Consider the following 14,535-nt stretch of genomic DNA (forward strand, 5'->3'; position numbering starts at 1 on the left):
TAGAACAAATGTAGGAAAAACTGATTTGCGGAGTCTCCTGTTGGAGACCTCGTGGCAACAATCTTGTACTACTTTTGTAGCAAAAATTGTACCGAAAACTGAATTCGCGACGGACATCACCGGAGACACCATAGCAAACAAGGGCCAACGAGGTGGAGGAGGCGCAGGCGCATGCCCGGGATGGCTTCGCGCGTCGCGAGCTGCAGCCGTCGGACAATGCCTGTGGCGGTGCCGCGCTGCTGGGCTGGCGTACAGGTTGATGGAGCGGAGCGGGTCAATGGCGCCCATGCCCATTGCATGCTGCTGTCGACTCCTGGTCGCTCCGGACTCCCAAACCCGCCGGCCTGGACTACGTGCCGGTGCCGCCACTGAACTCCCACGCCTGTCCACCTGGGATTTCCGTCCATCTCAAACACCACAACGTACGACAGGCAAACTCTGCTCGGCTCCAGCCTGAACTGATCGAATCGAACGGAAACAGACTCTCCTGCCTGTACACACATCGGCCACGGACGGAAGCAGATGCTCGTGCCTCGCCCGTTCTCCTCCTCTCGGGACTCTGCTCCGACACGGACTCCTTTCCACATGTTCGACTCCTTTGCCCCTTCGGCAAGCTACAAATAATACTCGATTCCCTCCACAGGAACACCACCTCGACGTTGCCGATCGACATCGCCGCGCCCAAAGCATACAATACAATCTCGCCGTAGCCGAGCCAACTTTCAGCCCGTGCGCGCCATCGCCGCCGTTCTGCCGACTACGTCCATTGCCGCCGTCCGCCGAGTACGGCGAAACTATGTCCGCCCGAGGTACGGGATTTATTTGGACGCTGTGTACCTTCTCTAGTTCAGCCGCCTGATGCTCCACTGTATATACGATAGGATTCCGCCTTTTTTTTCAAATCCTAGATCAAGTCGATTTGTGAACTTTGCTAGCCCATTGACATGCTATCATACTGTGGATATCTGCCATTAGTTTACTGATGATGGATCTGCTCGACTCTGCTTTTCTGTGTGGTCTTTGTCGCGATAGCTATTAGGGACGTGCGACTGAAGGCTCTCCACCAAGTTGTGTTTTCCTTTTTCAAGTTATATGTGCTGTTCTGAAAGAGCTCTCTCTTCTCTGCTGGGGTGAAATTGCTAATTTCATGTGGTTTGTTCTTCTTCTATTCACCTGCTCTAGCGGTAGGTTCTGTAGGTTCTACATAAGTTACTTCAAGCCTATATTAGAAACCAAGAATTACTATGGCAACAGAATTGCAGTACGGTAGGTTTAGTTAGAATCACCACACAGTTATCTCCTGAAGATTGATGCATTTATTCAGATTAACGACTAACTTCACTGCGGATTGATTAATCTGCATATCTGTTAGAATAAATTGATGATTTCATAGTTTTTCTCCCTCTTTTTGTGCCAAAGTTTTTGGGTATCTCAGCTGTTTATTTGCTCACAGATAGATAGAAGTGAGGGAGGAGCGGGACAGGAGATGTCACGCAGCAGGAAAACACAGTCATCTGAATGAATGCATCAAGGTTGAGGAGTTAAATTTTCCTTAGACGATCAAGTAAGTACCCTTACTAACAACGAAATAATTTCTGATTATTAATTCAGGTAATGTTTTTTTAAAATGGTAACAACGATATCCATAATAGTCAATTTCTAGGTTTAGCAAACTTTTAATTTGTATAATCATACATGCCTACAGATACCTCAATCTATCGATTACGGATTCCTCTCCCAATAAATATTGAGAGCTCACAATTGTATTTAGCCCCCATCAATCTTGAAATGTCTGAGAAACAAGTACTCGACTCGTTGTGTTGGGAACACATAATCAAGTTGATCTCACTCTTGCCATTATCTATTATAGCATTTATAATGATTTTCATAAAATGTTGCAAATTGATCCATCGATGCCATTTTTAATCACTAATCGTTTATAGCTGCAAGGATTCAAAATCATTTGGACGTTCTTAAAAGTCAAGGAAATTTGACTAATCATAAACATAAACATATTTATGTTACTAAATGCACGATCACGGAACAACTACAATAACCAATCAAGAAATATGGGTATATTGGGCTACCATAACCAATTTTGCTCTATATATTTATCTTTCTGGATTGGCTTTTGTAGTTGTTCTGTAATCGTCCATTTAGTAACATCAATGTCTTTCTATTTATGATTACTCAAATTACTTGACTTTTAAGAATGTCCAAATGATATTGTAGTCCTTGGAGTTCTTAAATGATTAGTGATAAAAAAAGATGCAGCGTATGTGATGGATCAATTTACAATATTTTAGGAAAAGCATTATAAATGCTATAGTAACTAACTGTATGAGTGGGATTAGCTCGATTGTGCTCCCAACACAATGAGTCGAGTACTTGTATCTCAAGCGTTCCAAGATTGACGGAGGCTAAAACCAATGTGAGTCCTTGATATTTATTGGAAGATGAATCTATATTCGATACAATGAGTTATTTACATACATGTATAATTATGAATTAAAAGTGTGCAAAACCTAGAAAATGGCAATTATGGATATCGGTACTTACTTGATCGTGTAGCACATTTGCATGTGTGTTGCATCGGGTGGCCCATTATAACGAGCAACATACTACATCGGCTAACATCGGTGGTCCAACTCAGCTAGATTGTCAGTCATGAAGCGTTTCTTCTCAGCCTCTGGATGCTGGTGATAAGCTCCGGTCTCCTCTTTTACATTCAGCTTATTATCATTGCTGAAATTTACTACACACTTCGATTTATATTGCTTGCCACTAATATGGATGTATCTAGAGCTAAAATATATCTAGATACATCTATATTATGCAACTAATATGAATTGGCGGGAGTATAAATTAATCAAATTGCAGAAAGCGAAAACAACGTCGGCCAAGTAATCCAAATAGAAGTTATTTTATGCTTGACCTACCTAGTTGAACATGGACCTCTTGCCCATTTTCCTTCCGGCATATGACCTTCTTTTACCTTGGGTTTGCACCAGTTATGTTTCCTTGGAATTAAAAATCTTTTTTTCCTGGACCCGATTTTTTTGGCTCCTAGGTGTGCCAGCACTTAATTTGAGCAGTAAAATCGAAAAAAGTACTAAAATTTATTTAAAAATACCGCATAAATCATGTGTATATGTAGGTATGCGCATGTCAAGTTTTAACTTAAAATATAAAAGTATGTAGCCTACACAGAAATAACAAACCGAATTGTTCATAGTATAATTGATTAGACTTATTCTACTCACAGTATAACAAAATTTCATTTTCACTTTTTTTGTGGTTCACATATGGCCGCATTTCAAAAAAAAAAAAATGAAATGGGTTGCGCTGGTACCCAGGTTCTACGCCATACATTCCCTTTTTGCCCCCCACTAAAAACCACTCAGCTGGTCGCAAAGCTTGGTCGCAGTTTGGCCCATGGGCAATGGCAGGTCGACCGGCACCGCGTCATGTACACGCCCACGGCAAAGGGCTTGGGCGCCGACCGTGCGCGCTAGCTGTGGCCTGTGGGCGTCAGCCACCCACGCCGAACCACACCGGGTGCGACCAAAACGCGTCCTGGTGCGCACGTCGGCGTGCGTGCGCGCGCGTCTTCCTCGCAAGAACGCGCCCACTGAACCGACGACCCAGACCGGCCGGCAGGCCTGACTGCTATATAAACTCCCGGCGGTATCCCCCAGCTGAGCATTCCACCCAACCTCCCGCATCAAGCTACTCAAGCTCCTCGTCGCCGATTCCCCGATCTACACGCCCAGTCGCGAGCTACCCAGTACATAGTACATACAAGGTCGCCATGGCTCCACGCGTCGCCGTGCTTCTCCTGGCCGTGGCCGTGGCCTCCGTCCTCTTCGCCTCCGCGTCGGCGCAAGAATACATGGCGCCTTCCTCGGCCCCAGCTCCGGCGCCTGAAGCCGGCGCAGCCGCCAGCGTGTCTGCCATGGCCTTGGTCTCCTCGGCGCTCGTGTCCCTTCTCGCGGCCACGATGATGCTGTAAACTCATGGTTTCAGCTCTGCTACTGCAATGGATAACCGGTTGTACGCACAGTTTTTCTTTTACAAGAGTTCTTCTTTGAGAGATCGGTGGTAGTTTGATGAGGCTGCTACTTTGATTTTCACCATCATTCTTTCTTTTAATCCATATGTAGTATTATGCCTTCATACTCTGTACCTTGTACATTTGTGACACTATGAATAAAGCTCCATTCTCATTTCAAAAGCAAAAGATCACCATCGCAGAGACATCCTTACACACTATGCGGTTGGTTTAAGTGCATCTCTCTCCATAGAGGACGGACAACCATAATCAATTTCTCTCTTTTTTCAGCATGGATGCCACCCCGGAAAGTTTTAACTTGAAGCTAGCGTTCAGAACTTCCTCAGTTACCAGCTTTTGCTGTACGTTAAAGATTGATTTCAACGCGTTGTGGAATCATGTTGTACTAGCCAGCAGAGGCCGGAGGGCGGCGCTAACCATAGCGCCGCTGCTCAGGTGACGGAGGGGAGAGACTTGGGCTGGAGGGGAAACCTGTGGGTGAGGACTTGGAGAAGCTGCAGTTGACCAAAATTGCATTTTAGAGTAATTTGCTGACTTCGCTGGCCAAAACGCATGAAAACAATGATGTTATGCACAAAAAATAAAAATCACATGGGCGCCTTGAAGTACAGACAACATTGAAGATGTTAACTCTGTTGGCCCTAACCAGCCTGCAACCGACTGAGTTCAGTTACTTTTTACAAATTAAATTCTAAGACACATAGTACCGACACAAACTGATTACCAGTAAGCGTAAATACAACACATGCAGTAGCGCTTCACCTGTATCACTACCATGACAGTACGGTTTCTGACAATTTTAGGTCAATTAACTTTAATGTACAGGAGTCCAGGCGGTCTCGCACCGCTGGTCAGTGTTCCATATATTGGCATGGCGGTGGGGTTACCTTCGTCTTCTCTCCTGCAGGAAATGAGGCACCAAGAAATCAGCATTTACGAGATTGGGAAAAGTATGCCAGTATCAAGCCGATCCCAATATAATCACTTCATTTGTAAGCCTATAACTGATACGGCTCAAAACGGTAATTTTGCGTAGAAAAGGCAATTTGATGTGTTTTTACCCAAGTATAAAAGTAATATAAATGACGAGGCTCCAGTATTGCACCAGTTCAATACAATCTTCTCTCTCAATTGTTCAGCAAACACACAGTTTAAATTATGTTGTATCATGCCTTACTCCTATCACATGCTCAAGTACAATCTCAAGATCATATTCCATGGTTAGGAAACTCACCATATGCACCACGAATCTTTATTTCCCGCCATTCTTGCACAAGCGCACAGCAACAGCACATCACATGTGAAAGGAAATCATCACAGCACCCTCCCTGTCAGCAGCATAAGAAAATCACAACTTCAGATATTAACCCAAGGCCGTGAGATCACTAGTATTGGGGTTTGACAAAATATCCCTAACACTTCCCTGCCAGTCCTCAACACTAGCACTGGACAAAGAGATTTATTAGTTCATTTAAGTGTGTGTATAACATGGACAATCCCCTTGTCAAACAAACTCCTTAATTAATAGATTGGGGCAAAGCTTTTGCCCCCGTTCAAAAAAGAACATGGACAACCCCTGAGGTTGGGGGAAAAACAATTGGTAGCAAGCCATATAAAAGTCCAGGAATATTTACCGCGATATTTAGCCTTTGCCGAAGCTTTCTCCTTACACAGCAAGTGTAACAGCAACAAGATAATATCAGGGAGTATGCCATGATATCATTGCAGGCTTCTGCCGAAGCTGATAACAAGAAAGAACAACTATATAAATCGGACTTTTAATTTTACAGGGCTGGCTAAGTTCACACAGGTGTGACTGCATTTTATTTAAAAGTAGACATGATGTGAATGACAACGGCCTTCCCTGCAATCGAAATTTTTATTTACAAGATGCCCAGTACAACAGAAGATTTGGTAAAAGAAATGCTGCATAGTCTCATCTGAGGAATTGACAGTAAAATTACCAAGCAAGAGGAAAATGATGTATGTTTCATACAGAGGAATTACTAGAGAAGGAAAATAAATATGCACAGTTGACATGCTGACTATTTTTAGAGAACATTCTTACACATGGTCCTGTTCTTTGCGATTGAAGAAATCCTTGAGAACGTTCCGCAGGGGAAAAAGAAGGTCTTCAGACCTGTGTTATCACAAGCAGACAAACGGCAACCATAATACGTAAGAATCATTGTGATCATCTTACCTCCTCCTATATTGTTTTCCATAAATTGAGGGCATATATATACGAAAACATAACTATTTAAAAATGGCAACAGCCTAGTGCCATTCATGTTACTCTTTCAGTTTAAGATGCATTCCACTGCATGAATTTTAATATTATGTTCAGTTTATACACCCTAGACATAGACTTCTGAACTATACCATCAGACACAAAATGTGTGGTTATTGCTAGGTTAGAGAGTGATAGGATAGACAAAAGTGAACATTTGAGCTTGAAATATCATTGACAATGCTTCAGACAAATTATGAAAACCATCAGCACAAATATAAGTGAGCATAATGATCAATTTTTCCATCGGACGAGAAGACAAATAGACATACACAAAGATGGCTCTGAACAGCAACCAAGTAAATCCGCATGCCACTCATCACTGTGTGATCCTGTACTCGAGACCAGATCATGGTTGTATGGAACAGGTGTAGAACTCCTGCATCGAATGAAAACTATCAAGGGTCTAATAGTATGGAAGTACATTATTTTGCAGAGGGAAACCTAATTTCCATTTCAAGTTCAAAACATACAAGAACCCAGTTCTCTTGTATTGAATCACATAAACTGGTCTACCATACCAGATTTGAATTTTTTAAACAAGGCATATAATTCATGCTTAAGAAAATGGCTTAATATTTTAGAGTAAATTCCATTTTTTACCCCTTAGTTTGTCATTTGTGACAATAATTACCCAATATAACAAAAAAATCTTTCTAGCTACCCCATTTAGTGAAGTTTGTACCAGAATGTACCCCTTTTAAGATTTAGGAGCATTTTGTAAAGTGAGACTTAGCCATTAGTCTACGTGGCATGCCACATTACAGACGTATTTTTCCTTGTCTTATCCTCTATGCACACGTCTAGAAACCTCTAGATACTTCCTTAATATAGATGTGTTTAGTGGTACTTGTAGAAGCTCAGGTTTTATTTATGTATTTGAGTGAACTCGGCACATAACTGCGGCTTCGGCAATGGGAATGCCAACGCCGATGGCGTGCGAGGTGCGGTGGCACGTTACATGTATGCCTCTGCACCCGGCATGAGCTCTTCCATGAGCGGGCACCAGCATACTCGATACTGGCAACTACTCCCAACACAACACCAGCGCGCAAATCAACCTCGTCCAGCTGCTGCTACTGCAATAACGTTGTATACAGCAAATACTGCTTGTGCGATGCCGCCGGCAATGATAATCTCACAATCCATGCCGGTCATGTTTATGGCAAGAAGCTATCCATGGCAAATGCCATGTGCATGCAGGTTGCGATGGCGTGTTATATCTCAAGATGATGGTGCGTCAGCTCCAGGAGAAGCTCCCTCTGTTGCGGATGAGGAGCGAGTGGTGAACATCAGGATAAACTACATGTCTGATGCTATGTAAACCAGACCCCAACTGACAGAATGTTTTCAACTCTTAAAATGGGTAAAATGTGGCACAAACTTCACTAAATGGGGTAAGCGTGAGGAATTTTTCCTCAATGGGGTAACTGGTGTCACAAATGGTAAATTAAGGGGTAAAAAATGGAATTCACTCATATTTTTATGTCCTCTGAACTCACACCATACATAAACAGGCACCAACAAAATATAGCAAAACTTACTAACCGCGGTGCATTGTAGGCGTCCTTTTGCTTCTTCGGAGAGTCATCATCATATGATTTTGCACTGTCCTCCTTAACTTTTGTGTAGTCTGAGTCAGTTTTCTTGCTAACCTTTTCGGTTTTCTTGGTAGCCTTTTCATCTGCACTGTCCTCCGGAATAGAACTTGCCACAGTTCTTGTTACCCCAAGCAGGTGATGGATAACCTCGCACTGACCCATATCCATGTTGCTCTGTGATCTCTGTAGCTCCACCTGGAGCTTCTCGCTTTCCTTGCGAAGAGCTTCGTTGAATGGCAGGTTTGGGTAAGAGCAGGAGAGGGTCTTCTTGAGCACGATGGAAGGATTTGTGCAAGGGTCAGGGTTTAGCAGAGCGTCCTGGACCTCCTTGTCTTCCTCATCGAGAGAGTATTCACATTGATCCCTTTCGATGTACTCGATTCGCTCCTAAGATAAAGAAAAAAGATGATCAGGAATAGGCCACAAGCCAAAGAGAATATGGATAGGAGCAACTAAAGATGATAACAGTGGACTAGTCCAAAGTGGCATGTTTAGTGACTGGGCTCATGGTGATGGAGCTCAAACAGCAATCTACAAGTTTTGCTTTCCTATTAGCAACCGGCAAGCTTGTTGTCGGTGTAGATAAACAATGGAAATGATTGGTTGCCAAAAAGTTGTACGTTTTTACTCAAATTCAGTTCAACAGTACATTCTTTATTAGAATTTTTTGGTTCATAGTACCAACTTCCTAAACAACCGACAGAAAACAAGACGCCCATGAGAGCACACAGGAAAACCAGCAATTCAGTTGAATCAGGTTCCACCAAATACCAAAAGCAGAGATTCACTTTAGAAGCCAAGAGAAATGCACATCGCCTTTTCTCTAGACCAGCATATCCGAGCAGAATGGTGGAATCGATATAACAAATCAACACCTCCAAAAAGCCTACCCAACCAACCGCTAAACATTGTGCAGCAGAAAGAATGGAATCAAAAGCAGGACTAAGCAAATCATGTCGAAGAGCATCAGAGCACACAAGAAACCCAGCAATTCAGTTGAATCATGTTTTACCAAATCTGAAAAGCAGATATTACATATGAAGTACAATTTAGAAGCAAAGGAAAATTCAGAACTAAGCGAATCTTTTGGTTCGTAGCACCAACTTCCTAAATAACCGACAGAAAACAAGACCCATGATATGAGAGCACACAGGAAAACCGCCAGTTCAGTTGAATCATCTTCCCCCAAATCCCAAAAGCAGAGATTCTGGCTATACTTTAGAAGCAAAATGCAGATCACCTTTTCTCTAGCAGTAGTATATCCCAGCAGAATGGTGGAATCGATATAACAAATCAATCAACGTCTCTAAAAAGGCTACCCAACCAACCTACTACCTAGGTGTATGTCTCTGAACACCGTGCAGCAGGAAGAATGGAATCAAGAACGGAACTAAGCAGATCAATGTGGAGACTGGAGACAGAGAAAAAAAAAGAGAATTCCAATTCGGTGCTGAGATTTACTGACCCTGACGCGCGCGTTGTCGACGAGCGTGATGAGCGGCACGAGGCGTAGGTAGTTGTCGATCTCGCTCTGCGCGGTGCGGAAGCGGTAGACGATGTTCCAGCCCATGGCGAGGAGGTAAAGGAATGACCTGTCCTGGCATGAGCTGACGAGCAGGTACCCTCGCCGCAGCGCGTCCTCGAGCTGCTCCAGCGGCTCGCGCGTCTCCGGGTAGCGCTTGAGCTCGGAGACGCGGAGCTGCTCCAGCAGGCCGCCGATGAGCTTGAGGTGCTGCGCGAAGCGGCGGCAGTTGTGCTTGTGCATCCGCGCCGTGGAGGCCGCCTTGACGATGAGCGCGATGAGGCGCACCGCGTCGAGGCCCGTCAGCTGGGCCACGTTCGCCACGTCCCCCAGGGTCGCCATTGCTGCTTGCGCGTCTGTCTGCCCGACCTCCGGATTCTGCCGCTACAGTTGCGAACGGAATCGGTGGATTTTCTTGGGTAGAAGGTCGGTCAGAGAGGCCCAGCCGATGTAGCACCGCCCATCTGCGGCGCCAAGAACCTAGCCACAGGCTCGAGATTCCAAGAAGACGCTGCGCGGCGGCGCAGATCTGCGAGATCACGGCAGCAGCAGCATTCCCCTTTTCTTTTCTTTTCTTTCTTCCCTGCGAGCAGGAAATCAAGGTGAGACTCGGGGCTGTGCCTTCCCCCGCCTGAAACGGCAAAATGCCGGTAGGGGAATCCTGGAAAGCGGTTAGTTCGCTTCCTGGTTCACCTTCTTCCTCTGCTCCGGGCCGGGCTAGCTCCTCCGCACCGCGCTAGGAGTAGGAGTGGCCGAGAACCCGAGACGCGCCGCGCGACCGGGAGGGAGTAGGGGGAACTGGAGTGAGAGCGGAGGCAATGCCTGCAAGTGGAAGAAGGGGGAGGCGCGCCGAGTGGATGAGGCGACAGGTGAGAGACCGAGAGAGAGAGAGGCGTGGCGTTGCTTCGGTGTTGGACTCACTCCACTGTGGGCAAACCAAGCAGCCGCTCTCCGGAGTTCCACCCGCGTGTCGGTTCCCGTCCGAGCTCGCGTACGTTTTCACTGGTGGCCACTTCACTCCGGCGCCAGTTCGCTTCTGGTTCCGGCTGGGGCCGTTTGGTTGTTTGCGCGGTGTGGGTTGGAACTTGGAATTGAACAGCGGCCGAGTTTAGTGAGAGGCTGCCAAAGCCCCCGTGAGGTGGTGGTTGGGTACTCCGTAATGGTTCGGTGGGGATGCAGATGCACTTTACTTTTGGATCGCCTGCTCAACACGAGTCGCACTGGCAATTTTTTGTCCTTGGGTGCGGATGCGGTGGACGCGTGCGTGCGCCAGAACCAGCGCGCACTTGCATTGCATAGTTGCACGCACCCGGACGAGGTGGAAGAGGTCGCTGCTCGCGGTCGACCCCATGCACCCAAACCCTCCGCTTCCGAATCGAACGGAGCGGGGACTCGGAGGCGATCACATCTGCGCGGCCAAGTAGAACCACCGCTGCCTCTGAGGCATCTCCAACGGCGCGACCCGTTTTATTATCGGTTTTGTTATATCTCAGTCAACTGAGATTTTCTTAAGTCTAAGTTAATTAAAAAATGTGCTTTGAGTTGCACTTTTCTGTTAAAAAAATGCAATTGCACTTTTCTGATAGAAATGTGCAACTGAACCGAGTTGCACTTTTCTTTAAACTGTAGTTGCACTTTTCTGAGTTGACTGAGACTTAAGAAAATCTCAGTCAACTGAGACATAGGCACACCCTTTTATTATCCGCGATCGTCCGTTTCCGTCGCGTCGCGGACGCTAAAATGACTATTATTGTTCGCGTGTCCGTTTACGTCTGGGGTGGCTCCAGCGGGCGAGGTATTTTTTTATTTGTTTTTTTATCTTCTCCATTTAAACATAGTTCCAAATATTAAATATTGGAACATGATTTTACATAAGCTAATACATAGTTTGGAACATGGTTTACACAAACTAATACATAGTTTGAACCATTGTTGACACACATAAAACATTTTTTTAAAAAGAAACCAGTTATGTTGATTTTCGTATGTTCGCTGTCAACAAAGAATATTCGAGGGCACACCCAGTCATCCAAACTGGAAAATCCAGCTGGTGACGGTGCCCCTGTTGGTTCTTTCGAGGAAGAACATCCAGAAATCTCCACTAGCGGCTTCAATTGGATCCTACCCATATTCGCTGCAAAGAAAGAACACTCTAAGTTCTAAATATCGGTGTCCGAGCCGGATTCACCGGTGTGGTAGTGCATGCGGCACGCTGTGTCGTCGAACACCTTGACGATCATCTCGCCATCACCCTCGTAGAGGAAGGTGAGCTGGCAGTCGGGCTCGAGCTCGAGGTCGCGGGTGAACTTGTCCCACCCCGTGTCCAGGTACATCTTGCTCTACCCATCGAACAAGACCTCGACATTCCACTGGCAGAAGTTGCAGAAACGGCAAAATGCCGGTAGGGGAATCCTGGAAAGCAGTTAGTTCGCTTCCTGGTTCACCTTCTTCCTCTGCTCCGGGCCGGGCTAGGTCCTCCGCCCCAGCAAAGCGACGCGCGCTAGAGTAGTAGTGGCCGAGAAGCCGAGGCGCACCGCGCGACCGGGAGGGAGTGGGGGGAACTGGAGTGAGAGCGGAGGCAATGCCTGCAAGTGGAAGAAGGGGGAGGCGCGCCGAGTAGATGAGGCGACAGGGGAGAGAGAGAGAGGCGTGGCGTTGCTTCGGTGTTGGACTCACTCCACTGTCCACTCCAGTCTGGGCAACCAAGCAGCCGCTCTCCGGACTTGCACCCGCGTGTCGGGGTTCCCGTCGGAGCTCGCGTTTTCACTGGCGGCCACTTTTCTCCGGCGCCAGTTCGCTTCTGGTTCCGGCTGGGGCCGTTTGGTTGTTTGCGCGGTGTGGGTTGGAATTGAAGAGCCAGCGGCCGAGTTTAGTGAGAGGCTGCCATGGCAGGAGCTGCCAAAGCGCCCGTGAGGTGGTGGTTGGTACTCCGTAATGGCTTGGTGGGGATGCAGATGCACTTTACTTTGGATCGCCTGCTCAACACGAGTCGCACTGGCAATTTTTTGTCCTTGGGTGCGGATGCGGTGGACGCGCGCGTACGTGCGCCACAACCAGCGCGCACTTGCATTGCATAGTTGCACGCACCGGACGTGGTTGACGAGGTCGCTGCTTGCGGTGGACCCCATGCCTCGCACCGTGCGACTCGGAGACGATCGCATCTAGGTGACCAGGCACAACCATCGTTGTTACGAACCTACTTACGTAGTCACTCAACAAGAACAAATCACAAAGATTTAAGTAGCAATTTGAGGATACAAGCAGCAAGGGGATAGGGATCAAGAATCAGAGGTAGAGGAATGGAGGGATACAGAGGGGGATATTGAATTTGTAGAACCCTAGAATTGTGTGTTGTATTTCATGACCCTTTGGGGGTATATATAGAGGTACAAGAGGAGGGGGTAGACTTGTAGTACAAGATGATCAATCCTAGTCTTACGTATAAACCCCTACATGTTATACATCTAACATCCCCCCTCAGTCGTAGCGGGAGTGAAGAGGACGTTTGCGACTGGATTTGAAGCTCGCGCTACCATCTTATTCTCCTCCTTGTCATCACCGGCGTCCCCTTCCGGTACCTCCTCTTCCCTCCCGCAGTCACAGCGGGAGTATCGTGGACGCAAGTGACGACGCGGACGCTGTTGACTGGAGTTCTTGAGTTGCCGTAGACGTTTTGTTGATGTCGATGTCGAGGTAGCCGAGCGTGATGTAGCCGTGGTCGAGGTGTGGTCGATGTCGTAGTCGTCATATGTGGTGTAGCCGTATTCGCCGAAGGCGCAAAAAATTGCGCGTTTTTGGTCGTAGGGTTTTAGGTTTTGCGCGGCAGCGGCAGCGGTTCTGCGGCGGCGGCGGGTTTTGTTGTAGCGCGGCGGCGGCAGCGGTGAAAGGATCGTATGCCGCACCTAGAGGGGGGTGAATAGGTGCTAACCAATTTTTAGTTCTTTTTCAACTTAGGCTTGACACAAAGGTAAATTCTCTAGATATGCAACTAAGTGAATTTACCTATATGACAAGGTTATCAACTAAGCAAGATATAGCTACGCAATATATAGGAGATAGAATAGGATAGAGGTAACCGAGAGTGGAGCACGCGATGATACGGAGATGATTCCCGTAGTTCCCTTCCTTTGCAAGAAGGTACATCTACGTTTGGAGGAGTGTGGTTGCTACGCAAGCCAAACCAACAGCCACGAAGGCTTCACTCAGATCTCCTGTGAGCAACACCACGAAGGCCTAGCCCACTTCCACTAAGGGATTTCCTCGAGGCGGAAACCGGGTCTTTACAAAGTTCTTGGGGCACACATCCACAACCGAATTGGAGGCTCCCAAATCTGTAACAACACAACAATCAACAACAATACATCAACACAAATCAACTAGGGATCCAAAGAGGAACACTAGCAAGGGGGCCCTCAAACAAATGAGGGGGAAATGTAAATCGCTTCGGTGAGGATGTAGATCGGTGTCTTCTCCTTCGAATCTCCAAAGATCAAGAGCTTTGGTTGGGGGAGGAAGAAGATCTTGCAAATCTTGTGTTCTTGAGGTGGCTCTAATGGTGGTGAAGCTTGGCAGATTTTTGTGCAATGATTGAGCAAGGAGCAAGGTAGAAGAAGGGGGGTATAAATACCCCTCTCCAAAATCCAGCCGTTGGGGCTTCCAGGGGGCTGGATAATCCGGCCTAAGTAAGGGCCGGATAATTCGCCCCCCCCCCCCGGATAATCCGGCCTCAGGGACAAAACCATGTAAATATCCGGCCCCTGTCCAGAGCTGCTTTTCTTCTGGTCCTTAGCCGATTTCGAGGGGGCCGGATATTTTGGAAATATCCGGCCCGGATAATCCGCCCCTTGGACAAATCCGGGCAAATATCCGGGCAAATGTCCGGCCCCAGTCCAGGGGAATACTGAGGCACAACACCTCAAGTCCTTAGCCGAAAACTGGGGGCATATGAGAGATGTTCTTTCAATCACCCCCTTTTTGGTGTTTGATGACAATATACGGATTTGCAAGAGAATCACTATAGAGTCAAGCATGATGGCAGAACATAGAGGCA

The 14,535-nt window shown here is 46.8% G+C and overlaps 1 protein-coding gene across 1 annotated transcript; it reads right to left on the reverse strand.

The window, feature by feature from the left end:
• Positions 1–4,672: 4,672 nt before the first annotated feature.
• On the reverse strand, positions 4,673–10,417 carry LOC127296778 (cell number regulator 13). Its single transcript, XM_051326991.2, has 8 exons — positions 10,179–10,417; positions 9,429–10,068; positions 7,911–8,350; positions 6,635–6,741; positions 6,141–6,212; positions 5,707–5,813; positions 5,307–5,400; positions 4,673–4,973 (listed from the first exon to the last, which is right to left on the reverse strand). Exons 2-8 carry the CDS (start codon positions 9,825–9,827, stop codon positions 4,924–4,926), a joined length of 1,269 nt encoding a protein of 422 aa, XP_051182951.1. The 5' UTR covers positions 9,828–10,068; positions 10,179–10,417; the 3' UTR covers positions 4,673–4,923.
• Positions 10,418–14,535: the final 4,118 nt, after the last annotated feature.

Source organism: Lolium perenne, chromosome 4 (assembly GCF_019359855.2).
Source record: "Lolium perenne isolate Kyuss_39 chromosome 4, Kyuss_2.0, whole genome shotgun sequence".
In the NCBI taxonomy this organism is placed as follows: domain Eukaryota; kingdom Viridiplantae; phylum Streptophyta; class Magnoliopsida; order Poales; family Poaceae; genus Lolium; species Lolium perenne.